Source organism: Schistocerca americana, chromosome 2, assembly GCF_021461395.2.
Source record: "Schistocerca americana isolate TAMUIC-IGC-003095 chromosome 2, iqSchAmer2.1, whole genome shotgun sequence".
In the NCBI taxonomy this organism is placed as follows: domain Eukaryota; kingdom Metazoa; phylum Arthropoda; class Insecta; order Orthoptera; family Acrididae; genus Schistocerca; species Schistocerca americana.
This window is the reverse complement of record NC_060120.1, coordinates 828035459-828060375: the sequence shown is the minus strand read 5'-3', so window position 1 is coordinate 828060375 and position 24917 is coordinate 828035459. Positions and strand designations below refer to the sequence as shown.

The following is a 24917-nucleotide window of genomic DNA, read 5'->3' as shown; positions in this document are numbered from 1 at the left end:
AGCCTCCGATACGTAGATAGGAAGGCACGTGTTTCTGCAACTCGATGCGGACCTGTCTAACACCGTTTAAAACTGGATAGGTCTGAAATTGGACCCATCGTTCGGCAACATGTTCCAGAACGTTGCCATAGGGACGGAGCGCCTCGATGACGACGTCTGCAGGTAGTTCGAACGGCAGTTCGAAGATCCTTCTCGTCCGTGTGCCGAGACCTGCGTGATCGACGGTAACGGGTCCGACGTTGCCGTCGGAATGACAGAAGCGCAGTCCACGTTTTGCCTCTTGAAGCACCTTGTCGCACGCCGCATCGTTAATCATTTTGACGTAGACGGTACTGCTAACTATGGACAAGTGGATACCAATTAGATCCGTTGGTGGTATTTTAACTTCATCGCGTATGAATCGTTCTACCTCCAGGGCCTTGGGTCGGGCGAAGTCGGAACAAAAGTTGAAACGTAATGTCTTCTTCCGATAGTTGTGCGCCATGGTGGTCTAGAAGGAAAACGGCACTTACAGCGGCCGAAGTAAACACAAACACACCGTGCGCGCCTCGCCCGCAGCGCTCTGGCGCGTGACCGCCTCGCAGCACTGCCGGCGGCAGACTGAATTATTAAAGTCATCTAAAATAAAACTTCCTGGCAGATTGAAACTGTGTGCCCGACCGAGACTCGAACTCGGGACGTTTGCCTTTCGCGGGCAAGTGCTCTACCATCTGAGCTACCGAAGCACGACTCACGCCCGGTACTCACAGCTTTACTTCTGCCAGTATCTCGTCTCCTACCTTCCAAACTTTACAGAAGCTCTCCTGCTTCGGTAGCTCAGATGGTAGAGCACTTGCCCGCGAAAGTCAAAGGTCCCGAGTTCAAGTCTCGGTCGGGCACACAGTTTTAATCTGCCAGGAAGTTTCATGTCAGCGCACACTCCGCTGCAGAGTGAAAATCTCATTCGGGAATCATCTAAAATAGTTAGTCGCTCCCTGCCGGAGACGACTGCTGGCACTCGTAAGACCTGCAGTGTCACGTACTCTGACGTACGCGCCACGACCCATTTTTCCCATGGACCTCGACGACAGTCCGCAACTATATCGAATGCTTTCCGCGAAAGTCGAGGAACACATCAATCTGGGCCCCTTTGTCTACGGTGCCCTGGATTTCATGGACGAACGGAGCGAGATGAATTTCCCAACGAGATCCATGTTAGTTTCTGCACAGGAGACTTTTATTCTCCGGAAACGTCATAATGCGTGGGCACGAAACATGTTCCATAACTCTACACCAGAATGACATCAGCGATATAGGCCTATAATTAAAGGCATTTGTCTGACGACCCTTGAAGAAAATGGGATTGACCTGCGCTTTTTTTTCAGTTTTTGTTGCACCTGAAACCTATGATAAAATGCTGCTAGAAGGGCAGCAAGTTCTTTCGCACAATCACAGTAGAACCTCATAAGTATCTCATTCGATCCAGTTGCCTTTCCATTATTAAGTGTTTGTAGATGCTTTTCTATTCAGCGATCACTTATCTCAGTATCTGCCATTACGGCATTCCTGCGATGATGAGAAAGTTTAACCGTATTGCTACCTTCCGCTGTGAAACACTTTAGGAAGACTGAATTCAGTATTTGGGCCTTATCTCCGTTATCTTCTGTTTCGGTACCAGTATGGTTCAAATGGTTCAAATGGCTCTAAGCACTATGGGACTTAACATCTGAGGTCATCAGCTCCCTAGAACTTAGAACTACTTAAACCTAACTAACCTAAGACCACCACACACATCCCTGCCCGAGGCAGGATTCGAACCTGCGACCGTAGCAGCCGCGGGGTTCCGGACTGAAGCGCTTAGAACCGCTCGGCTACCGCGGCCGGCACCAGTATGGTCATTGAGTGACTGAACAGATGATTTAGATCAGCTTATTGACTTATTATTGTTTATCGTGTCAAAAGTATATATATATATATATATATATATATATATATATATATATATATACTCCTGGAAATGGAAAAAAGAACACATTGACACCGGTGTGTCAGACCCACCATACTTGCTCCGGACACTGCGAGAGGGCTGTACAAGCAATGATCACACGTACGGCACAGCGGACACACCAGGAACCCCGGTGTTGGCCGTCGAATGGCGCTAGCTGCGCAGCATTTGTGCACCGCCGCCGTCAGTGTCAGCCAGTTTGCCGTGGCATACGGAGCTCCATCGCAGTCTTTAACACTGGTAGCATGCCGCGACAGCGTGGACGTGAACCGTATGTGCAGTTGACGGACTTTGAGCGAGGGCGTATAGTGGGCATGCGGGAGGCCGGGTGGGCGTACCGCCGAATTGCTCAACACGTGGGGCGTGAGGTCTCCACAGTACATCGATGTTGTCGCCAGTGGTCGGCGGAAGGTGCACGTGCCCGTCGACCTGGGACCGGACCGCAGCGACGCACGGATGCACGCCAAGACCGTAGGATCCTACGCAGTGCCGTAGGGGACCGCACCGCCACTTCCCAGCAAATTAGGGACACTGTTGCTCCTGGGGTATCGGCGAGGACCATTCGCAACCGTCTCCATGAAGCTGGGCTACGGTCCCGCACTCCGTTAGGCCGTCTTCCGCTCACGCCCCAACATCGTGCAGCCCGCCTCCAGTGGTGTCGCGACAGGCGTGAATGGAGGGACGAATGGAGACGTGTCGTCTTCAGCGATGAGAGTCGCTTCTGCCTTGGTGCCAATGATGGTCGTATGCGTGTTTGGCGCCGTGCAGGTGAGCGCCACAATCAGGACTGCATACGACCGAGGCACACAGGGTCAACACCCGGCATCATGGTGTGGGGAGCGATCGCCTACACTGGCCGTACACCACTGGTGATCGTCGAGGGGACACTGAATAGTGCACGGTACATCCAAACCGTCATCGAACCCATCGTTCTACCATTCCTAGACCGGCAAGGGAACTTGCTGTTCCAACAGGACAATGCACGTCCGCATGTATCCCGTGCCACCCAACGTGCTCTAGAAGGTGTAAGTCAACTACCCTGGCCAGCAAGATCTCCGGATCTGTCCCCCATTGAGCATGTTTGGGACTGGATGAAGCGTCGTCTCACGCGGTCTGCACGTCCAGCACGAACGCTGGTCCAACTGAGGCGCCAGGTGGAAATGGCATGGCAAGCTGTTCCACAGGACTACATCCAGCATCTCTACGATCGTCTCCATGGGAGAATAGCAGCCTGCATTGCTGCGAAAGGTGGATATACACTGTACTAGTGCCGACATTGTGCATGCTCTGTTGCCTGTGTCTATGTGCCTGTGGTTCTCTCAGTGTGATCATGTGATGTATCTGACCCCAGGAATGTGTCAATAAAGTTTCCCCTTCCTGGGACAATGAATTCACGGTGTTCTTATTTCAATTTTTATATATATATATATATATATATATATATATATATATATATATATATATATATATATATATATATATTGACACAAAAGAAGACCAAAAATTGGACACTTCAAGTGCATTTGGTGTAACTTTCATACGCTCTTGCATGGTGCAGGTGGTTGGTGCTGAAGGAAATGGTTGTTAGTCTGCTCAACGCCACACTGGCAAAAAACTGAGTCCACAGAGAAACCCCATGTCCGCAGATTGGTCTTGCATCTCGTTGTGTTTGATCGTAATCTATTGAGAGACCTCCATATCGGCCACTTCTCCGAATGTCCAGGGGGAAGTTCTTCCTTTGGAGCCATCCATTCTTCCAAATACCGGCATTTCTCCCGCTATCGCGAGATCCTTGCCGCATGTGGATTCTCGATGAGAGCCTCAGTAGCTGTCAAGAAGCTCTTTCTTGATTTCAGCCTAGGATGTGCGGGCTGACGACCATATAGTGGACGGGCTTCCTTCGTTGTGGTCTTACTTTTCTCATATCTCGCAGCTACCTCACGTCTGATTTCAGGAGGAGCTATGCCAGCGAGGCGATGGAGTTTGTCCAGAGGAGTAGCAGCTTAGAGCCACATCTACGTTTCTGGTATGACTGGACTTGTACCATACCGAACATGCATATTCAGCAGTGGACTAACGTAGAGCAAGCGCGCTTGAGCGCACAGTGCATGGATTAGCACCCCATGATGTATTTTCGCACTATTTTATTTCTGGCTGCCACTTTCTGTTTGGTGTTTAGGCAATGCTTCTTACATGTTAGCGCGCGATCCAGAGTTACTCCAAGATATCTGGGAGTAGGATTATGTTCGAGTACGATGTCTCCCCAGGATATATTTGAGGATCTATTTGCCTGTTTATTCTTCAGGTGGAAAGCGCAGGTCTGAGTCTTGGCAGGATTAGGTTTCAAGTAATTCCCATGGTAGTAAACAGTGAATTCTTCCAAAGATTTTGATAGCGTATCTTCTACAGTCTCAAAACAATACGCCTGAGAAGTGATAGCGCAGTCATCAGCATAAATAAAGCTTCGAGTTCCTTCAGGGATAGGTTTATCGTTGGTATAGACGTTGAGTAATAGCTGCGCAAGCACGCTGCCTTGTGATAGCTTATTTACTTCACATGGCACAAGGATAATTTGTCAGATCGGTTGATAACATTTTGCTTTCGAACTCATTAAATGTGTTTCGTATTCTCTCCTTACACTCAATTAGTCTTCAGGTTTGGCAACTAGGCTTTGACTTCGTTTAAATCTGTGATGAATCTTTCTAACACGGCTATTGATCCACGGCAATGCTTCTCCATCCCTCAAAATCTTTGTCAATACATACGGATATAGTTGGGTTGGGTTGGGTTGTTTGGGGGAAGAGACCAAACAGCGAGGTCATCAGCCTCATCGCATTAGGGAAGGATGGGAAGGAAGTCGGCCGTGCCCCGTCAGAGGAACCACCCCGGCATTTGCCTGAAGCGATTTAGGGAAATCACGGAAAACCAAAATCAGGATGGCCGGACGCGGGATTGAGCCTTCGTCCTCCCGAATGTGAGTCCAGTGTGCTAACCACTGCGCCACCTCCATCGGCCACACACGAGTGCAATTACTTTTGCATACTGATATACCACACACAGACGGTGTCACCTCTAAAAATTTTTATAGTATGTTTCTCTCTATGCCTCTAAAAATCCTACTACTTTTATTCAGTGTGCACTATCTTTTCAAAAGTATCTGGACACCTATTAATGGACATTAATATGGGATGTGTCCATTCTTCTCCTTTATGATGGCTTGAACTTTCAGTGGGGTGTCTAAATGTTTGTGGAGGAATGGCATCTCATTCTTCCTTAACAACCCAAACCAGTCCAGGTTGTGATGTTGGACGATGGGCCTCGGAACGAAGTCACGTTATAACTTATCCTAAAGATGTTTCATTACGTTCATATTGAGACTCTGGACAGGCCAGTCCATCTTGGGGATGCTACTGGACGCAGTCGGTTGCCCCACAGATGCTGCTTCATGACAGGGTGCACTGTCATGCTGATACAGTCATTTTCTCCGATCTGTTTCTCTACTGTACGCGGTACACAACGCTGTAAAAATTCATATTCTTCCACATTTCGAATTTTCTTAAGCGCAATAGTGGGACCATATCCCAACAACGAAAAACACCCCAAGCCACAACAGCACCTCCTCCATACTTCACTGGTGGCACTACACTTAAAGGCAGGTAGCGTTCCCCAGGCATTCACCAAACCCAAACCCCTCCATCGGACTGCCATAAAATATAGCGTGATTCATCGCCAAATCACTTGTCCCCAGCCATCCATTGTCCAGTGACGTCACTCTTTACACCACCTCAAGCGTCGCTTAGCATTGACTACAGAAATGTGTGGCTTATGAGGAACTGATCGACCAAGGTACTCCATTCTCTTTAACTTCCTATGCGAAGTCCGGGACTGCTGTTAGGACTTTGGAACTCACGTGTGATTCCTTCTGTTAATTTCAAGCAATTTTTTACAACGACCCTCCACAATGCTCAGCGGTTGCCTGTTTTTGTTTGGTATAGTTGTTCATTCGCATTTTAACTTCACGATCACTTAATCAAAAGTCGACTTGGAGAGCCTTAGAGGGGCTGAAATGTTCCTGATGGATTGGTTACTCGGTTGAGATCCAATGACTAGTCCACGTTCGAAGTCACTGATTGCTCCTGAGTGGCCCATTCTGCTATTACTGCTTCTCTACTGACAATACAATACTCCCCGTCTCCTTTTATGCTCTTGTGACATCCAGTGGTCAATTCCGCATTACATAAATGTGTCCAGATACTAATGATTAGAAAGCTTAGCTTCGTAACTCATGGACTTGCTCGCACCACCTTCGATCGAGTGAGAAGGCATAATGATAAGACCTAGACTTACACTATGTGATCAGAAGTATCCGTACACATGGCTGAAAATGACTTACAAGTTTATGGCGCCCACCATAAGTAATGCTGGAATTCAATATGGTGTTGGCACACTTCACTTCCTTGATGACAGCGGGAAGTCGGTGTTCCAAAACAACCAGTCTATTACAGGGATGTTATTGTTGTGTAATCAATCCGCCACAGGCCGTGCATTATGAACATGTGCTCGATCGTGTTGAAAGATGCAATCAGCATGCCCGAATTGCTCTTCAACAGTAGGAAGCAAGAAGGTGCTTAAAACATGTGTAGGACTGTGATGTGGCAGTGCCACTGAAAACAACAAGGGGTGCAAGCCCCCCTCCATGAAAAACACGACCACACCACAACACCACCGCCTCCGAATTTTACTGTTGGCACGACACACGCTGGCAGATGACGTTCACCGGGCATTCGCCACACCCACACCCTGCCGTGATTAGTCACTCCACACAACGTTTTTTCACTGTTCAATGGTCCCATGTTTACGCTCCTTACACCAAGCGAGGCGTCGTTTGGCATTTACTGGCGTGATGTGTGGCTATGAGCAGCCGCTCGACCATGAAATCCAAGTTTTCTCACATCCCGCCTAATTGTCGTAGTACTTGCAGTGGATCCTGATGCAGTTTGGAATTCCTGTGTGATGGTCTGGATGGATGTCCGTCTATTGCACATTACGACCCTCTTCAACTGTCGGCGGTCTCTGTCAGTCAACAGACGAGGTCGGCCTGTACGCTTTTGTGCTTTACCTGTCCCTTCACGTTTCCACTTCACTTTCACATCGGAAACAGTGGACCTAGGGATGTTCAGGAGTGTGGAAATCTCGCGTACAGACGTTTGACACAAGTGACACCCTATCAACTGATAACGATCAAAGTCCGTGAGTTGCGCGGAGCGCCCCATTCTTCTCTCTCACGATGCCTAATGACTACTGAGGTCGCTGATATGGAGTACCTTGCAGTAGGTGGCAGCACAATGCACCTAATATGAAAAACGTTTGTTTGTGGGTGCCCGGATACTTTTGATCACGTAGTGTATTTAAATTGCAATATTAAGTCGTGCAGGAGGTCTGCGACCTAATATTTGACTACTGAGCACGTCTTTCTCACCGCTTTTTTGTCGCTGATAACAACAGTTCACTTGTTAAAACTTTGTTTATTTACGCGTTTCGGGTATAGCGCATCATCAAAACATCAGATAGAAGAACTTAATGCAGAGTGACGTGTCACTTGATTCAATCTCAACTGCTGAGCCCTATTGGGATCATCTAACACGATACTTTGTATTAGGTTCCTTTATCTCGCATTCTGATCTACCCGAAATATGCAAACAAATAAAATTTTAACAAGTAGACTTGTTATTAACGCTCAGAAAGTGGTGAAATAGCGTCACTGTACACTCATCACGCGTTCAGAGTAATGACGGTTCGAAACAACGACATCCAGATTTACGTTCTCCGTGATTTCCTAAAATCGCTTAACGCAAGTGACGAGATAGTTCCTTTCAAGAGGACAGGATTATTTCTTCCCCAGTTCGAGCTTGTGCTCCGTCTCTAATGACTTCGCTGTTTTTGTAACGTTAAATCCTTCTTTTCTTTTTTTTCTGCAAGGAATATGGTATCATAGTCACTGTTGTTGTTTAACATATGTTGCGTATTAGACAAACGCCTTTTATTTATTTTAAGATACATCTCATGATGTTCAGTACTTGAACGCTGAAAACGTGTAAAACAAGGACGACATTAGACTGTAATAAAAGACATTAGGGGGAAACAGTATATAGGTGCATATTTTCTCTACGCTCAAAAAATATAATTTGAGTAGTTATTCAACAAATTATGATAGATAGCTGTTATTAAAAAGTATTAGAATGTTTACAAACAGTGAACTTTGAAAAACAGACAATATAGCTGTAGATTAAAAGTACACGATGAAAGCATCGAGGTTGGCTAAGAGTTCTCGTTGGGTTAGAATATTATTAACTCAGAAATGTGTGAATATGAACAAATGTTGAATTTTGTTTCGTTTACTGTCGCAAATCCTGTACACATGCATAGTCTTGTGTGATCTGTCATTCCAAAAGGACCGCTTCTGTTAGGTTACAGTGAGCAGCAGAAAGCAACTCTCATTGTTTGGCTCTTGAGTGCTGACTACCAGGAAAGCTTTGCCAAGCAGATATCTGCCTTAACGTGCAAGTCATAACAGGTTGAAAGCTGAGCGTTACTCGAGGGTTCCGCAAGATCATGTTGTACACATCTGGCTCATCGGAAGCATGGGGTGGCCGTTATTGTAAACTCTTCTAATTCTCTGTTTCCAATTGAAATGTAAAGGAAGAACTGATATGTCCACGGTACTATTTCTTTCACTCTACAACCACACGTCAGAACCAGTTGCTAGACTGTAACACTAACAAATTCATGATCATTGTATGGGATGATGCTAATAGGGGGACTTTTGAGATGCTCCGTGAAAGTCATTTGCAGCTGGTAAGGTTATAGAACACAAGACATTAGCAAAACGCTGTCGGTATGGAACACTAGAATAGGCAAAACCGTATTTACAAAATATAAATGTTTTACAAAAACAAAGATAGTTTGGTCAAATGCTTTCAAATTGTAGGAAAGAGTAAAAAATAGCCGATTACGAATTTCAAAAAGATTGGAAAGGATTTAAGAAAGAACTTCATCCCATCTTACTTTTCCCATTCGCTTACTATCCTCTATGTATAACTATTCGCCAGTCCATCAAATTCCTATCCTTTCTGGCCCACAGTGAACATTTCTATATATCGTATAGACTACCTACATCGCTCAAATTCGGTTCCAACAACCCTATCGATTCTCCACAAATTCCCCACACATCCAACATACCTACTCATTAATTCCATGACCACTCCACGCCATACAGCGCTACAGAACCAACTCGACTTTCCTATCAAATTTTCCTCTCCAGGTGTGGATCAGTAGTTTATTATGTGTATCAAAAAATTGTTCAAATATCTCTAAGCACTATGAGACTTAACATCTGAGGTCATCAGTCCCCTAGACCTAGAACTACTTAAACCTATATAACCTAAGGACATCACACACATCCATGCCCGAGGCAGGATTCGAACCTGCGACCGTAGCAGTGGCGCGGTTCCGGACTGAAGCGCCTAGAAACGCTGATTTTTAGCGTCAAGAAATGAAAACATACATACCGGTAAGCGAGAACAATTAATGAAGCGTTTCCGGGTGTTCAGCTGAGTTGTTTCCATTTTATAGATAAAAAGCCTAGAAAACAAAAGAGATCACATAAGCGAGGGCAGTGTTTTACTGGACAAGCTGTGGATGTTACATGAAAACCATTTCCACATAACACGTTACGTGGACTAGCATGACCGTCGTTAGCGCGCAGACATCAACTCTCGTGTAACTCACCTATGGTCCTTACATAGCTGCGTGGTTACGGTATGCAATGCAGTTTCGTCGGGCGGGATCATCGGACACTACCTTTCCAAAAATCGCAACCGGTGTCACTATGGACTACCTTAACAGTCGATCAACGCTTTAATATCTCGTGTTTTATTCATTTGGCCCGAACGCGAGGTATGTGATGTACGCAGCAGAACCGTTGCAGTCTTTCTTCTAATACATTATAGACGAAATTTCTCGTTGGATTTCTCTAGAGATTCCGATTTACTTTTCATCAACATTTCTGTTCTGATGGTCTGTTATGACCCTAGCAACGCGTCTCTGAAACCATTCCATGCCGGCTTACGCCTACTTATCGGGGCTCCAAAAACTGGAACAATATTCAAGAACTGGTCACACAAAATGTTACACAATTTCCTTCGCTACGTACTTTCAAAGAACCCTGAATCTAAAGGCTCGCGTCCTGTATTCGCCTTCTTTCACGTATTATTCCAGTTAGTATTTTACACCTTGACATTTAAGCGATGTGACAGGCTTCAGAAGTTTGCCACTGATCTTGTAATCGAATCTTATCGGAATCTTTCTCGTTGTTATGGCCATTACCTTGCTGTTTATGAAATGACAGCGGAATGAAAAAGCGAAAGTAGAATCCGTAAAAGTAACTTATTAGCCTTCTTGAATGTGAATGTTTTCCATTTTTTGGTGTACGCTATTTTAAAAGACTCACACAAACTCAGTGATTCTCTTTCCGACTCACTTGCTGTCTAGCGTATACACGTGTCATGTAACAATAATGGATCATACGTGAAGCGTGTTACTCATAGTATCTCGTTTCACCTCTATGCAGATTTATAAAAGACGCCCATAGTTCGACATTATGAAGGTTTTTTTTCTGAAAATTTATACAACTTTGTGGTACATTGGGTACACCGCGCAATCAGGCTGTGATACAGCAGATTCTGCCAAGCTTAATAAGATGTTTGACACTCGAGCTGTCTATAAGCATCACAATTTCATTCTAAAATTGTTGTCCATCACAAATACATCGTCTAATGAAAAATGCGGATTTTATTTAAGGTAATTCTTGGTCACTGCTCAAATCACGTGAATCTTTACAGTGTAACCATGACTTGCATATTCTAGTTTACAGTATGATTCACGGCAACCTTGACTGCAATGTTTGGCCGGCAGTGGAGAGGATAAAAAGCAGTGACGCCGTAAAACGACAGTACACACGCTCCGGCTCTGCACTGCGTTTGTAGTCGGTTGCTGTGCGCAGTTCGATAGTCATTTGTATTCCATTTCGTGTTGTGAATGGAAGGACGCAGTGTTTGGGCATAATTGTATTCTTGCCAAATCGCCGCCTTACGCCATTAATTGCGTCATAGTGATTTGCGTGTGGTTTGATACTACGGCGTGAGCTACAACATTAGGTCACACTTTATTTATTTGTGAAGTTTTGGTGCATTGTGTCAAAAATTATTCGTCAAACCTACTTTAGAAGTGCGGAAATTCAGCTGATAATGGGCTTACTGACAGAAGGCAGTCCATTGACTTGGGAAGAAACGAAAGCGTTGGCCGGACATGTGAGAAAACATGGTGTTACGCAGTTTATAAATTTATTTCACCGCCTAAAAGATCGTCAGGGTGACATACTGAAATGGGGAGATGAGGTAAATATTGAACTATACGTAATAATTGTTTTGTTTGAATGTGGCGTACAATATTAACAATAATTGGGGTTGACGAATAATCTGATACATCTCATACAATACTTGTCAAAAATCCGCAGGTAGAATACATGATAGTAAAGTTCGATGACGTAAAGAGGGAGGCGAAATTGTCACTTCGTGCTGACGATGTTTTGCCGAAATTGCAAGAGAAAGAGCATCGTGATCCAACGTAAGCAAATCTTAAGTTGGCCAATTCTCCTTCCTACTTTGTAAGACAACTATCACTGAATTTTGTATCTTAAATTTCAGAGGAGTGAAATCGCTATGGAGGCCAGAATATGCGGCGTATATGATCGAAGGCACTCCAGGGAAGCCTTACGGTGGTCTTTTAGCTCATTTCAATATTGTTGAAGCCAATATGAGACGTAGACGTGAAGAAGCAGAACAGTATTTGAAAGAAGGGGAAGTCGTAATGTCACTCACAAGTTTTCCAAGGTATTATTTACTCTGTCCATATGTTTGTTTATAGTTACAGTCAAAACGAATTAGCCTTCAAAAAATATCCTTCATAGAGTGATGATAGGAGTCATGAGTATTTTAAGATATTTCCAGTCAAATAGATTATGTGACACTGAAGTATCTATGCTGAAAATAAGTGTTCAAAACTTTGTTTGGGGAAGATACTCCTACATAAGTCATGAGGAAAGCCCCTATTAGGAGAAAGCAAAACATGCATGTGGAACGATGTTCTAGTTTTAATTTGAAACATATCATGCTACATTATGAGTCTTTGTAATAAGAACACATTAAGGTTCTGTTCGTGGTTGTTAAATATGCTGCTCATTCACTGAAATGTGTGTACACAGTGCTCGGAATTATCATCTTGATGCTGAAGGCTCAGTAATTGCTATCCCTTCCCCATAAGTGACCCTAAATAACTTTCTTTTAATTGCAAATGAAGGAAGAGCCATTAGCATTAGCTGTTACTTTCCTCACATTGTAATGTGGTGAAAGAACTCTCTTGTTTCCTTGCTGTTAACAGCATAGTGAATTGAGAAACAGAGTATTGTGCATCAAGGTTGTAAAATACAGAAAGCTCAAGCAGCATATTTGTTGTGGACTGTCCATAGTATTTTAGATCTTGATTCTTAAATATTCAATAGTCATTGAATTTAATATGGACAATTTTGTTTATTTGTACAAGGTAAAGTTGATCAAAAACAAGTAGTTGTCAAAAGACAGAAATTAAATATTTCAGCCGGAGCTTTCTCAAAGCTGCACTAACTATGTAGCTTGTGCAGATTGTTGGAAACATTTATCCTCTACATTTTTTTCTGTGTTATTTGACATGCTGCACAGTGTCATACTAAATTAGGTCAAATAACATGTAATGCTAGAAATACAAATATCTTTCTTTTGTTTTTCATAAAGTAGCTCCTATGAAATAGTCGGTAGTAAATGTCTATCTGTTAGTTTTTGAACCAAAGACAAAAGAATTTAGTCAGTCTAGTCCTTTACTTTGGCCTCTTAATTAGTTTTCGATGTCTCCAGTTGCAGCTCTGTGCTTAATTTAAATTGTGGTGTGGCATGGGCTTGATTGAGTTTTGTTTGCCGAAAGCCATCTAATTTCTGCATCTTATAATATGCTGTAACAATTTTTGATGACAGACCTAACAAGTCTATAAAATAGAACTGGAAATTGTTTTACCCTGATTTTGATATTGGGTCATTCCATGTCAATTCAACCAATTTGAGAAAATGTTCCAGCTGATAGTCCCAGATTTGGCTGAAATTTAGCACAACAATGCTACCAAGTGTGGAACACTCATGTACAAAATTTCCCCTGCCAATTAGTTCCAGAATTATGGCTTGTGATAGTTCCAGAATTATGGCTTGTGAAAGGAGGTGGCGTGACCCGGAAGTTGCAACCCGCATCTGGCAATCTAACTTCAGTCCCAACTTCAGCTCTTAATAACTTTGGAAGTATACCACACACTCCAGTGAAATTTTACAAACCAGTAACATCCACTTAGAGAACACACACTATGAATCAAAACACCAACAACATATTTCTGAGGGAAAATAAAAAAATTCCAAAATGTGATTAAAAAAATGTAATACATTAAAAGGTACATATTGTAGGTGCCCTCTATGCCAAATATAATTCACTCAAAAAGGGTATAATTTTTTTTTTTTTGTGGTAGGCTTAATGTGGCCTAAACACACACAGAACTCATCATGCCCATATCAGTCACAAAACCTGAGTTACATGCACAGAAAAAAAAAAAAAATTGAAAAATTACCTGAAAAACATGGATTTTTGAAGTGTGGTAGCACAAAAGGGACAAGTGGTATCCAAGCCAAATTTCAAACACTGCATAAGTAGACCATAATATAATATGTGGCCAAATTTCAACATGTTATTGCAAGGCATTTGTGTACAATTAAAGTTGACAGAGATGTAGCCTATTTGGTTACGTTTCTTTTAACACGATTTAGCAAGTAATAGTGATGATGCAGACAGCTTGTTTCAGATAAAGCTGCAGCAATTGTTGGGAACCATTAGGCAACAGAAAGTTAAACAATGGTAGTTTTCAGGGACAGAATGAGTCATTGTTAGGCAGGAACAATAAAGGAAACAAGCAACAATTACAGGTTACTCATGTTTTTAAGATTCTAGTTCAGACTGGTCAGTACTGCTGTTGAAAGTCAGTATGGAGGCAGAAGAGTGTACTAGTGGTCCTTTTGTTCAAACATGTTGCGGTATTGGTAGAGGACAAGCATCTGAATGTCATAAAACAACATATGGAACAAAATGTGGCATTCACTTTGTACTGTATGATCTGGATGAATCTGAGCAAGATTTGTTGCTATGGAGATCCGGGATACACCCTGTGGGCACAAGAAGTACATTTCCAGGAAACTTTAGTGTTTGTTATCATCATATGAAAGTGTTTCTGGATAAGTATTCTTTCCTACAAAGAAGTTGTTTTTATCCATTTCGGTTTCATGAGAAGACAGTGAAGTGTAGACTCAGAGAAATTGATATAAAATCAGTATTGAAAGTGAATCAGTGCATGGGACTTAACATGAAACCAGAACAGAAGTTATGTTCCAGGTGTGTTACACTGCTAAAAAATGAAGAATATTCTGATAATTTACATGACAGTGACGAAGAGTATCAACCACCTACAACCACAGCGGATGAGCAGTTAAATACTTCAGTGACTGCTCTTGGTTTGTCTCCCATGAAGACACACAAATTTGGGAAAAGAGACAGGCCCAGCTATGGTAGAATAAAATTACAAGAAGCTCAAATGGAATTAAAACACAAAATAGCTGACACACTAATGGTGGAAGAGGAGAAACCATCTGCTCCAACAGAACAGAAATCATGCCAGAAATGCTCTGATTTGGACAAAATTGTGCATGATTTGAAAGAAAAATGTGCCATATCCACACGCCAGAAAAAAGTAGCTATTCTTACCCTTGCACCTTCCAGCTGGTCTATTGACTACACTGCAAAGGAATTCAGTGTTTCTACTTGTATGGTAAAGCAAGCTAGGAAAATAAAAGCAACCCAAGGAGTGCTTCCACAACTTCAGCAGGCTCAGGGTAAGCAATTGAGTTGAGAAATAAAGGTGCTAGTGTCAGAGTTTTATGAAAATAATGACTACAGCCGAATAATGCCTGGAAAAAAGCCTATGTAACGGTGAAAATGGGAAATGTATGTGTACAGATGCGAAAAAGACTGTTGCTATGCAACATATCAGAACTATATGTAGAATTCAAGGAAAAGTATCCCAATACCAAAGTAGGTTTATCATCTTTTTTCAATCTTCGGCCAAAATGGGCTGTGCCTGTAAGTGCAAGGGGCACACACAATGTTTGTGTATGTGAGACCCATCAAAATGCTAAGCTGATGTTTGCTGCTATAAAGGATTCTGGTCTGAATTACAAAGGTGCAATGAAGCTGCTAGTGTGTGACATCAGTTCCTACCCGTGCATGATACACAAGTGTGAAAAGTGTCCTGGTAAGGCAAATCTTGCAGAACACATGAACAACAAACTGTAGAACTCCTTATGGATGACAAACTTGTTTCTTATAAACAATGGACACACATGGATCGCACAAGTCTTGAAACAAAGCGAAGTACAGTGGAAGATTTTGTTGAAATATGTTGTCAAAAAACGGACAAACTGACCACACACAGCTTCACAGCAACAGCACAATCAGCTTATCTCCAGTTTTGTAAGGATAATTTGAAACAAGATGAAATTATAGTAATACTAGACTTTTCTGAAAATTATGCATTTATAGTTCAAGATGCCGTCCGAAGATATCATTGGGACAACAGTCAAGCAACTCTCAAGCCATTTGCAATTTACTATAGAGGTGAATCAGATGATGTGTCTGTCATGAACCTGTGCGTTTTTAGTGACTGTTTAATTCATAATGCCATTGCAGTTCATGCCTACATTTGCACTGTCATGGCATATGTGAAAAACAAGCTGCCTCACATACATTTTGCGAAATACTTCAGTGATGGGGCAGCTAGTCAGTACAAAAACTGTAAAAATCTCAAAAATTTATGCATGTGTTACCATGATTTTCAGATTCACGCAGAATGGAATTTTTTCGCAATAAGTCATGGTAAAAATATATTGATGGTATTGGTGCTACCATTAAGTGCATGCATCACGAGCTAGTCTGCAGCACCCTACAGAAGGTCACATTCTAACACCTCTTCAATTATTTACCTGGGTACAGAAAATATCTCTGTCGTACAGTCCTTCTATGTTTTGAAAGATGAGGTGAAATCAGTCGAAGAGTTGCTAAAAAGCAGACTAGAACACGTTAAAACTGTTGCAGGCACAAGGAGCCATCATCATTTCTCTCCAGCGGACTCTGACAATGTGCAGATGAGCAGACTGTCCCGTTATAACTATAAGTTCATGCACAATATGTGTCTTCACAGTGTGTCTGCCTCAGGATTCAGAAGCAAAAGTAGCAACATACAACCAGGTTGCTATGTTATTGCTGTTCATGATGACAAATGGTACTTAGGATGTGTTACAGAGTGCTGTGAAGCAAAAGTTGATGTACTTGTGAACTTCATGGCGCCAGCGGGACCAGCAAGATCATTTCATTGCCCACGTTTGGCAGACAGGTTTTGGATTCCTTTTGAACATATTCTTATTACAGTTCCAGTTCCTACCACAGTGTCAGGAAGACAGTACAATTTGCCACTCAATGTACAGAGTACAGTAGCTAAAGTGTGGGAGAACTTCTGTTCGAAGCAAAGTCAACTGGTTTTTAGCAGTTGAGGTGCAGTAAACATTAATGATAGGTTGTGTTAATCTGTCTATATGTTGTTGCTTAGTGATTAAACAGTTGTGGGGAGAGGATAAGAAGAGGCAGAACAGTTTATGATATGTTTTTAGAAAATTGTGTTGTGGAACAATGGCCACATCACCAAATAAATCTGTCAACTTCCATTGTGTACAAATGTGTTGCAATAACATGTTGAAATTTTGAGGTAGGCGTATATATTATTATGGTCTACTTATGCAGTGTGTGAAATTTGGCTTGGATACCACTTGCCCCCTTCTGTGCTACCACACTTCAAAAATCCATGTTTTTCAGGTAATTTTTCAAATTTTTGTTTTTTCCTGTGCATGTAACTCAGGTTTTGTGACTGATATGGGCATGATGAGTTCTGTGTGTGTTTAGGCCATATTAAGATTACCACAAAAAATGTGTACCCTTTTTGAGTGAATTATATTTGGCATAGAGGGCACCTACAATATGTACCTTTTAATGTATTACATTTTTTTAATCACATTTTGGAATTTTATATTTTCCCTCAGAAATATGTTGTTGGTGTTTTGATTCATAGTGTGTGTTCTCTCTAAATGGATGTTACTGGGTTGTAAAAATTTCACTGGACTGTGTGGAATAGTTCCAAAGTTATTAAGACCTGAAGTCGGGTCTGAAGTTAGATCGCCAGGTGCGGGTTGCAATTTCCGGGTCACGCCACCGTCTTTCACAAGTCATAATTCTTGAACTAATTGGCTAGGGAAATGAATACTTTATACATGAGTGTTCCACACATGGTAGAATTAGTGTACTGAATTTCAGTCAAATCTGAGACTAAGAGCTGGACCCCTGATTGAACTGACATGGAATGACCCTATTTTGTGTCAAACTAGGGATGTGGAGGCATGGAATCTGACTAATGGTTGATCTTGTGGGCTTTCTTTTATGTTGAAGTGACTTCTGTCTTAAACTCTCCAGCCTTAAAGAGCCTCGGATATCATTCATGTGGTATGAAACATGCAAAATAATACTATGAGTTGTTGTTGATTGTAGGATATTTTCATAGCCAGTGTACGTAGTACTGAATATGGTTAAAGAAGAAAAAAGCAAAGTTGCTGACGAAGAGTGTATGTAGAAATAATGATAACAATATGTGTAACATAAGAATTGGAAATGAGTGATTGTGGAAGAACTGAAAGATTGTCTCATCTTGGAAGCACCATGTGTGCATGAGTCAAGACAAGAATGATATCTGAAGTAGTTGGCACACACCAAGAAAACTTTCTGCAATAAGAGCTCTACTCATATCCAGTATGGAAATGAGGAAGTAGTTCATAAAAGTTTAGATCTGAAGCATAACATTGGGTAAAGAGGAAAATTTGATTCTAGTGGATGGCTTTGACAAATGATGTAGGAAACGTGTGACAAGCCTTAAACAACATGGCAACTGTAACATAGTATCAGTGGTGATTTTTACAGATCAGTTTCACACAACCAGGCTTTTTGCTTTCAAATTTGTTAGTTTTGCCAATTAACAACCAAACTGTCACCTTCCAACCTAACCTCGACTTTGGACTAAGCTACAGATTGCTTTGCTCCACAACCAGGTTTTTTGCTTTAACATCCATCAGCCAAGGTCTCTCCACACCAGGAGTAGATGTCGCAGTAGCCAATAGCGTTACACGATAGGTGAAAGCTGACGACTAATATCAAATATTCATATTGACCCCAGCATTGTGTGGAATTGCAGTGTGAATAATCAGATGCCTGTAAAAGGAGGTAGAAGTATGTGAAATGGTGAATGTTAAAAATTAAATGAACAGGTAAAGTATGAAATGAAGTAGTACTGAAACGAATAGGTAAAGGAAAAAAGTCTATGGGAAACCTTTACCAGAAGAAGGGAGTCATTCAGGATTACGTAACCTGTTTCTGCTGGAAGGAGCAGTCGAGTGGTGGTGGTGGTGGTGGGGGGGCATTATGAAAAACTTATTATAGAAGATATTGGATGTAGTTACATAGAAGTGGAAGGATTACTGCAAGTTAAAAAAAAGAGGTACAGAATTAACCCTGTTGAGGACTTCAGAGAGAGAGAAGTCCAGCATAAAGTATTTCAACATTTGAAAATTTGATACCTGATAACATATTTCATAAGATATATGATGACTACGTTATAGTTGAGGCCACAGAAGAATGAACTTTGTAATATTACACTACCATTGGGTACCTTACAGCCAAAAATAAATACAACTACTGATCACGTCAACTCAATTACATTGATTCAGAGATCAGTATGATTTAAAAGGATTTTGTGTGTAGCAGCTGCCATCATCCTAAAACTCTTAACTTCATCATCTTGCAAAATTTGAAGAGTAATGTGATTTTTATCATGCTTTGATTCACATGGTATGAAGTATCTCGTTAAACTCCAAAGTTGACAATGTAAGTATTGTGACACTGTTGGAAGAATGCTCCTGAGACTGTTGATACAGCCTGCATAAAGAATGATGCTATCGGAAACTTCTCTTTCCGACCACAAGATACGACACACAGCTGAAACTTACATAGTGTTTCCTTTGATTGCAAACACTGCATATAAAATCTTTTTTTAAAAAATTGGGATTTTTTTTCCTATTGAATTCAGATAGTGATACATGCTTTGATTAATTTATGTGGCATCAATACAATAGTGCACTTAATATGTAAAGCTTGAAAATTATTTTATTGTAAGCAAATGTGCAGAAGTTTGGATTACAGGAAAGTGGTGCATCAAGATACGGACAGTTTAATAGTCTGTCAGTGTAAAATATTTAGCTAATCTACAGTATTGTGGAAAAACAACACTTGTGGATCTTGCAGAGGAAACAAAATACTTAGGATATCCTAAAGGAACACAATAACTGGTTGTAGGAATGGATGGAATCAGCAAGTAAAAAGTTTTTGGGGCTGTACCAAGTTGTTGTTGAGGTTGTTGTAGGTGTTCGTGTCATCGTCTTCAATCTGCTTACTGCATCCATACAGTTCTCCATGCTAGTCTATCCTGTGCGAGCCTCTTCAGCTCTGGAAAACTATTGGAACATACATGCACCTGAACCTGCTTACTGTAGTCGAGCCTATGGTTCCCTCTACAAATAGCCACCTCCTCCTCCCCCCTCCCCTCCCCTCCCCTCCCCCCCCTTCCTTCTCCCCACATTCTTCCCTCCATAAGAATATTGGCTATTCTTTGATATATCAGAATGTTTCCCATCAACTGATCCCTTTTAGTTTTGCCCAATGAAATTCAGTGCCTCTTCATTAGTTATCTCATCCACCTATGTAATCTTCAGTATTATTCTCCAGTAGAACATTTTAAAAGCTTCTATTCTCTTCTTGTCTGGTGTATACTATGTTTTGATTAAATTTATATGTTCGTTCATGTGATATTGGAGTAGTCACACACATCACAACCATCCGTAATCATTTTGATTGTAGTTCTGCTGGGTTTGAGATTTGCAAATGAATATGAAAGTTAACATGAATGTAACAGTACTTTGTTAAAATAGTTCAGTGGATGCTATTGATTTACGAAATTACTTACACAGCTAGTTATGAGGAGGACTACAGTTTGATGTGTAATTTACTCTAAAATTACTCCTAAAATTAGTAGTACAAGTGTGGAAGGAGCATGATCTACTCTTCTCATCTTTCTTCCAAAGATCTGGTGACAACTTGATAACTGCATTTCTGTGCTTGTGAGCAATCAGTGTATACTATTTTTGCCTTGGGGTATGTTGTTGGATGTGATGGTACTTCTTGCACATCAATGTTTATTTTCTAATGTGTGTCCTAATGTCTTAATTAGTATTTCATAGTGTCATGTCTTTGCATGTCTCTGTGTCTTTGATATCCATGTCTATGCGGAATGTGCTTTGCACTGGTTATGGGAGGCAAATTGGATATGTTTGTTCCTGTTGGGATAGGAAATAAACTTGTTGAAAAGCTTGCTTAACCAGATTTTGCACCCTGAACTAACAATGCTCATCAGCAGACACACGGCAAAAGCCTTTTGTAAGCAGTGTTAAGTGTCTCACAGCTATCTCCCTCCCAGTTGATTCACTGACATCATAACATTGTCAGTTGGTTCACGGGCATCGTAACATTGTCATTACAGAGTTAAGAGCTGCTGTTGGTAATTGCAATACACTTCAACTGTATGAATGAAAGCAATTAATATAGTAGTAATTAACCCTGCAAGTGTCTCAAACTTCTCCTCAAATGACTCCTTACCCTCTCCCTTAAAACCCACATCCTTTCGTCTTTCCCTCTCCTTCCCTCTTTCCTGATGAGGCAACAGTTTGTTGCGAAAGCTTGAATTTTGTGTGTATGTTTGTGTTTGTTTGTGTGTCTATCGACCTGCCAGCGCTTTCGTTTGGTAAGTCACATCATCTTTGGTTTTAGATATATTTTTCCCACGTGGAATGTTTCCCTCTATTTTTTAGAGGGAAGGAGAGGGTAAGGAGTCATTCCAATCCCGAGAGCGGCAAGACTTACCTTAGGGGGGAAAAAAGACAGGTATACACTCGCGCGCGCCCACACACACACATATCCATCCGCATATACACAGACACAAAATGTCTGCTTGTGTCTGTGTATATGCAGATGGATATGTGTGTGTGTCTTTAAATATGTCTGCTTGTTTCTGTATATGTGTGGATGGATATGTGTGTGTGTGTGCGAGTGTATACCCGTCCTTTTTTCCCCCTAAGGTAAGTCTTTCCGCTCCCGGTATTGGAATGACTCCTTACCCTCTCCCTTAAAACCCACATCCTTTCGCCTTTCCCTCTCCTTCCCTCTTTCCTGATGAGGCAACAGTTTGTTGCGAAAGCTTGAATTTTGTGTGTATGTTTGTGTTTGTTTGTGTGTCTATCGACCTGCCAGCGCTTTCGTTTGGTAAGTCACATCATCTGTGTGCAACTAGAGCTCAACATGTGCAGGGGCTAAACTTAATAAATTTCGTTAGTAAGTGACTGCGTCTTGATATAGAGGTACAGCATTAAGATTGAGTTATTATTCGTATATGTATGTACGTCAGGAGGGCTAATTACTGCTTCAAGATTTACTACATAATGATGAATAGCCCTTTATTTTCTCTTCTGTATTATTTTGTTAAACTCCTCATTACCTTCATTTGCTTTCCCTTGTTATTTTAATTAATGGTAAGAAGGGTTCCCCTTCAGTTTTGCCCTTAACCGTTTTGTTAGGTGCCAAAAGTGAGGTAAATCATTTAATACTAATTCAGTATCTGGAAATAACTTGGCCCACTGCGTAGAACTGAGCGTATTTCCCCACTTGTTCCTTTAACTGCTAATACAGGATTGTTGTATGTGCTGAATGACTGTTCAGTAATTTCCTACGCCATCATATTGTTTAACTTGTGTGCATACAGCATTTCTTACACTGAGGTATGTGGTAAGGATGTTCAAATGAGATTTGACTTTGTTTGCATATAAATTATTCAATGATAAGATACTTCTCCAGGTTCTGTTAATAATTTTTTGAATTGCTTCTTTTCACCTTCATCTAAGACAATAATTTATTACATTTTCTTACCTCTTTTTGTTGGTAAATTCTATTGTCTGACATATTAATTACCACACCATTTTCTGCTATCCAATCTGCATCTAACAATACCTTCACATTCATACCTGTAACTACTAATGTAACACTTTTGATATTTGTGTCCATTAATTTCAAAACTAATTGAAATTATTTATTTCCCAAAATTTCTTTGAAATAGTGCGCGTCTCTGATCCAGTGTCGAGCAAAAAATCTACAGGCTCTCCCAATATTGATTCTCTCAATATTGATATTGAAATTTTTGTTTTGGTTTTTTAACGTTCTTTCAGTAATTCGTCCCTTAAGCAGTTCTTGTCTTGGTATCTCGGAAAGGCAGTATAGTTATAGTTATAATGACGTTGAAGGGGCTGATGGTTTAGTCATTATAGCTGATAGTTGCACAAACTGGCTTTTTGCTTTGGTTTCTGATAAAAATTTCATATCTGTAAATTTTAGGCTTCCATAGAGGTTAACACTTACAAAAGTTGAAGAAAAACACTATACTTACAGTATTTACAACATACAATTTGCGGAGCAGGACTAAAGAGGAATTTTTCTTATGTTTATGCAGTACACACAGCAATAAAATGTCAACAAAACATAATAACCTTAAATATGTGAAGAAAGAAGTAGCAACAATGCAAATTGTCCTGTAATGTCGAACGCTTTCTTGGATAATGAATGAGATAAAATGTTGAGCATGTTTAAAACTTACTGTAAGTGCTGTATAGTATAATAGTTGCGAAAGACACAACTTTGTTCCAGTTACTGTATTGCAAAAAGTAACCAGGAGTAGCAAAATGAAGAGACAGTATTCTGTTCACAAATTACATGAAGGGCTACACTTTCTCTTATGTTTCTCTTTAAAATGTTATAAAAAAACTTGACATAACTGCACCTAACACATGGAAAATATCTAACATGCACTTCCACAGAAGATCAGTAATGAATACACAATTATTCCTCTTCTGAATGTTGAGAAAACAACAAGTATTGGAATTTAATTTTTTACAATCGCATCAAAGACAGTGTTGTATAGTTTTTTAACCAGTTGCTTTAACTTTAAAACACATGCTACAGTATACTGCCCTGCTTAAGGTAATAATCAGTTATCTTTGTTTGCTTTTTACATTTCCGATGTGCGAACATATTTTTCATTTTTAATGCCACATTTGAAACCAACAATCTGCAGAAAACAAAATAGGTGTACATTGTTGTTAGTAATTCACAAATACTTTTCAAACAAAACTGAATGTTGGGTGTCATAACTGATATATTTGTCCTAAAAAGTGATAAAAAATGTTATTTTATACAATAAGTCACAATAAGTGAAGTCATATTAAGTGATTTTTTAAATATAGTGTTTGCGTAGTATTTAGGTAGGACCGTTATATTTCACTGTTATAGCCAAAACATCTTTAAAAGCAATGTTTGCTATCAACAGTATAGACTTAGTTGTTTCAGTTATGTGGAGGGATGGTCCTATAATTGGACTGTTACTTCTCTCCTGTGTTTCTTCTCTATTATTACTCTGATTATTTCTAGGTGTGAAGCATGAAATTTCTTTGTCTTTCACTGCCTCCTCTGTATCGGTTGCCCTGATAACCACACAGGTTTCCCTTCTGTTGCTTATTTCGTAAATAATGGTTTTGATTTCTATGTGTGTTGTTGTTGTTGTTTCACCTTTCATCTGTTTATCACACGTGATTAGTGTCTGTCTTCTCTTTGGTTTCTGTTTGATGTAAATAATTGACCTGGACCAGCAACTCCAGTAATGGTTACGGTTTCCACTATTGCATGCTGACTATCAAGCTATCTGTCACTCAACCAGGTAAATGTCTAATTAGTATCTCAATATGATGCACCTCAGTTATCATTTCATCGAGGTACATGGCTCGATTTAAATGGCATTCTATAAAATTCCTGTAACTGCTCCTCAAATGGCTAGAGAGGAAATGTAGGGATATAGAAGCATGCACTGATCAGCCAGAACATTTTGACCAACAACTTCTATTGATATAAACCCATATAGGTGATAGCAGCGTCACCTAGCAAGGAATGACTGCTAGTTTGACACACACACACACACACACACACATTCACATTGTGTGTAGTATTGGTGAGCATGCTGTCTGTGTGTAGAATGGGGAAGGCACACAATGTATCTGAGCCTGACTGAGGGCGGATTGTGATGGCTCAGAGGCTAGGCAATTTCAGAAATTGCACAACATGTTGTGTGTTCGAGTAGCGCTGTGGTGAGTGTCTTCAACATGTGGCAAAACAAAGGTGAAACTACACCCAAACGTTGTGGGGTTGGGCGGCCATCGCTCATGACAGATGTTGGACGTCATAGACTGGGTCGACTGGTAAAACAGGACAGCTGGCCAGAATACAAGTGTGTGGGAAAACACAGTGCACCGAGCATTCCTAACGATGGGCCTCCACTGCCGACTATCCATCCATGTGCCAATGTTAACACCATGACATCGGCAACTATGACTGAAATGGGTATGTGACCATCAGCATCGGACGTTGATGCAGTGGCAGTGTGTTGCATGGTCAGATG

General features: G+C 41.1%; 1 protein-coding gene across 1 annotated transcript in view; it reads left to right on the top strand.

The window, feature by feature from the left end:
• Positions 1-10950: 10950 nt before the first annotated feature.
• The window catches only part of LOC124595461 (glutamate--cysteine ligase catalytic subunit), a 123970-nt gene continuing 110003 nt past the window's right edge, over positions 10951-24917 (top strand). The window contains exons 1-3 of the mRNA XM_047134210.1: positions 10951-11439; positions 11559-11668; positions 11749-11934. Coding sequence (XP_046990166.1) covers positions 11290-11439; positions 11559-11668; positions 11749-11934 — 446 coding nt within the window. The 5' untranslated portion in view covers positions 10951-11289. The remainder of the gene's footprint in view (positions 11440-11558; positions 11669-11748; positions 11935-24917) is intronic.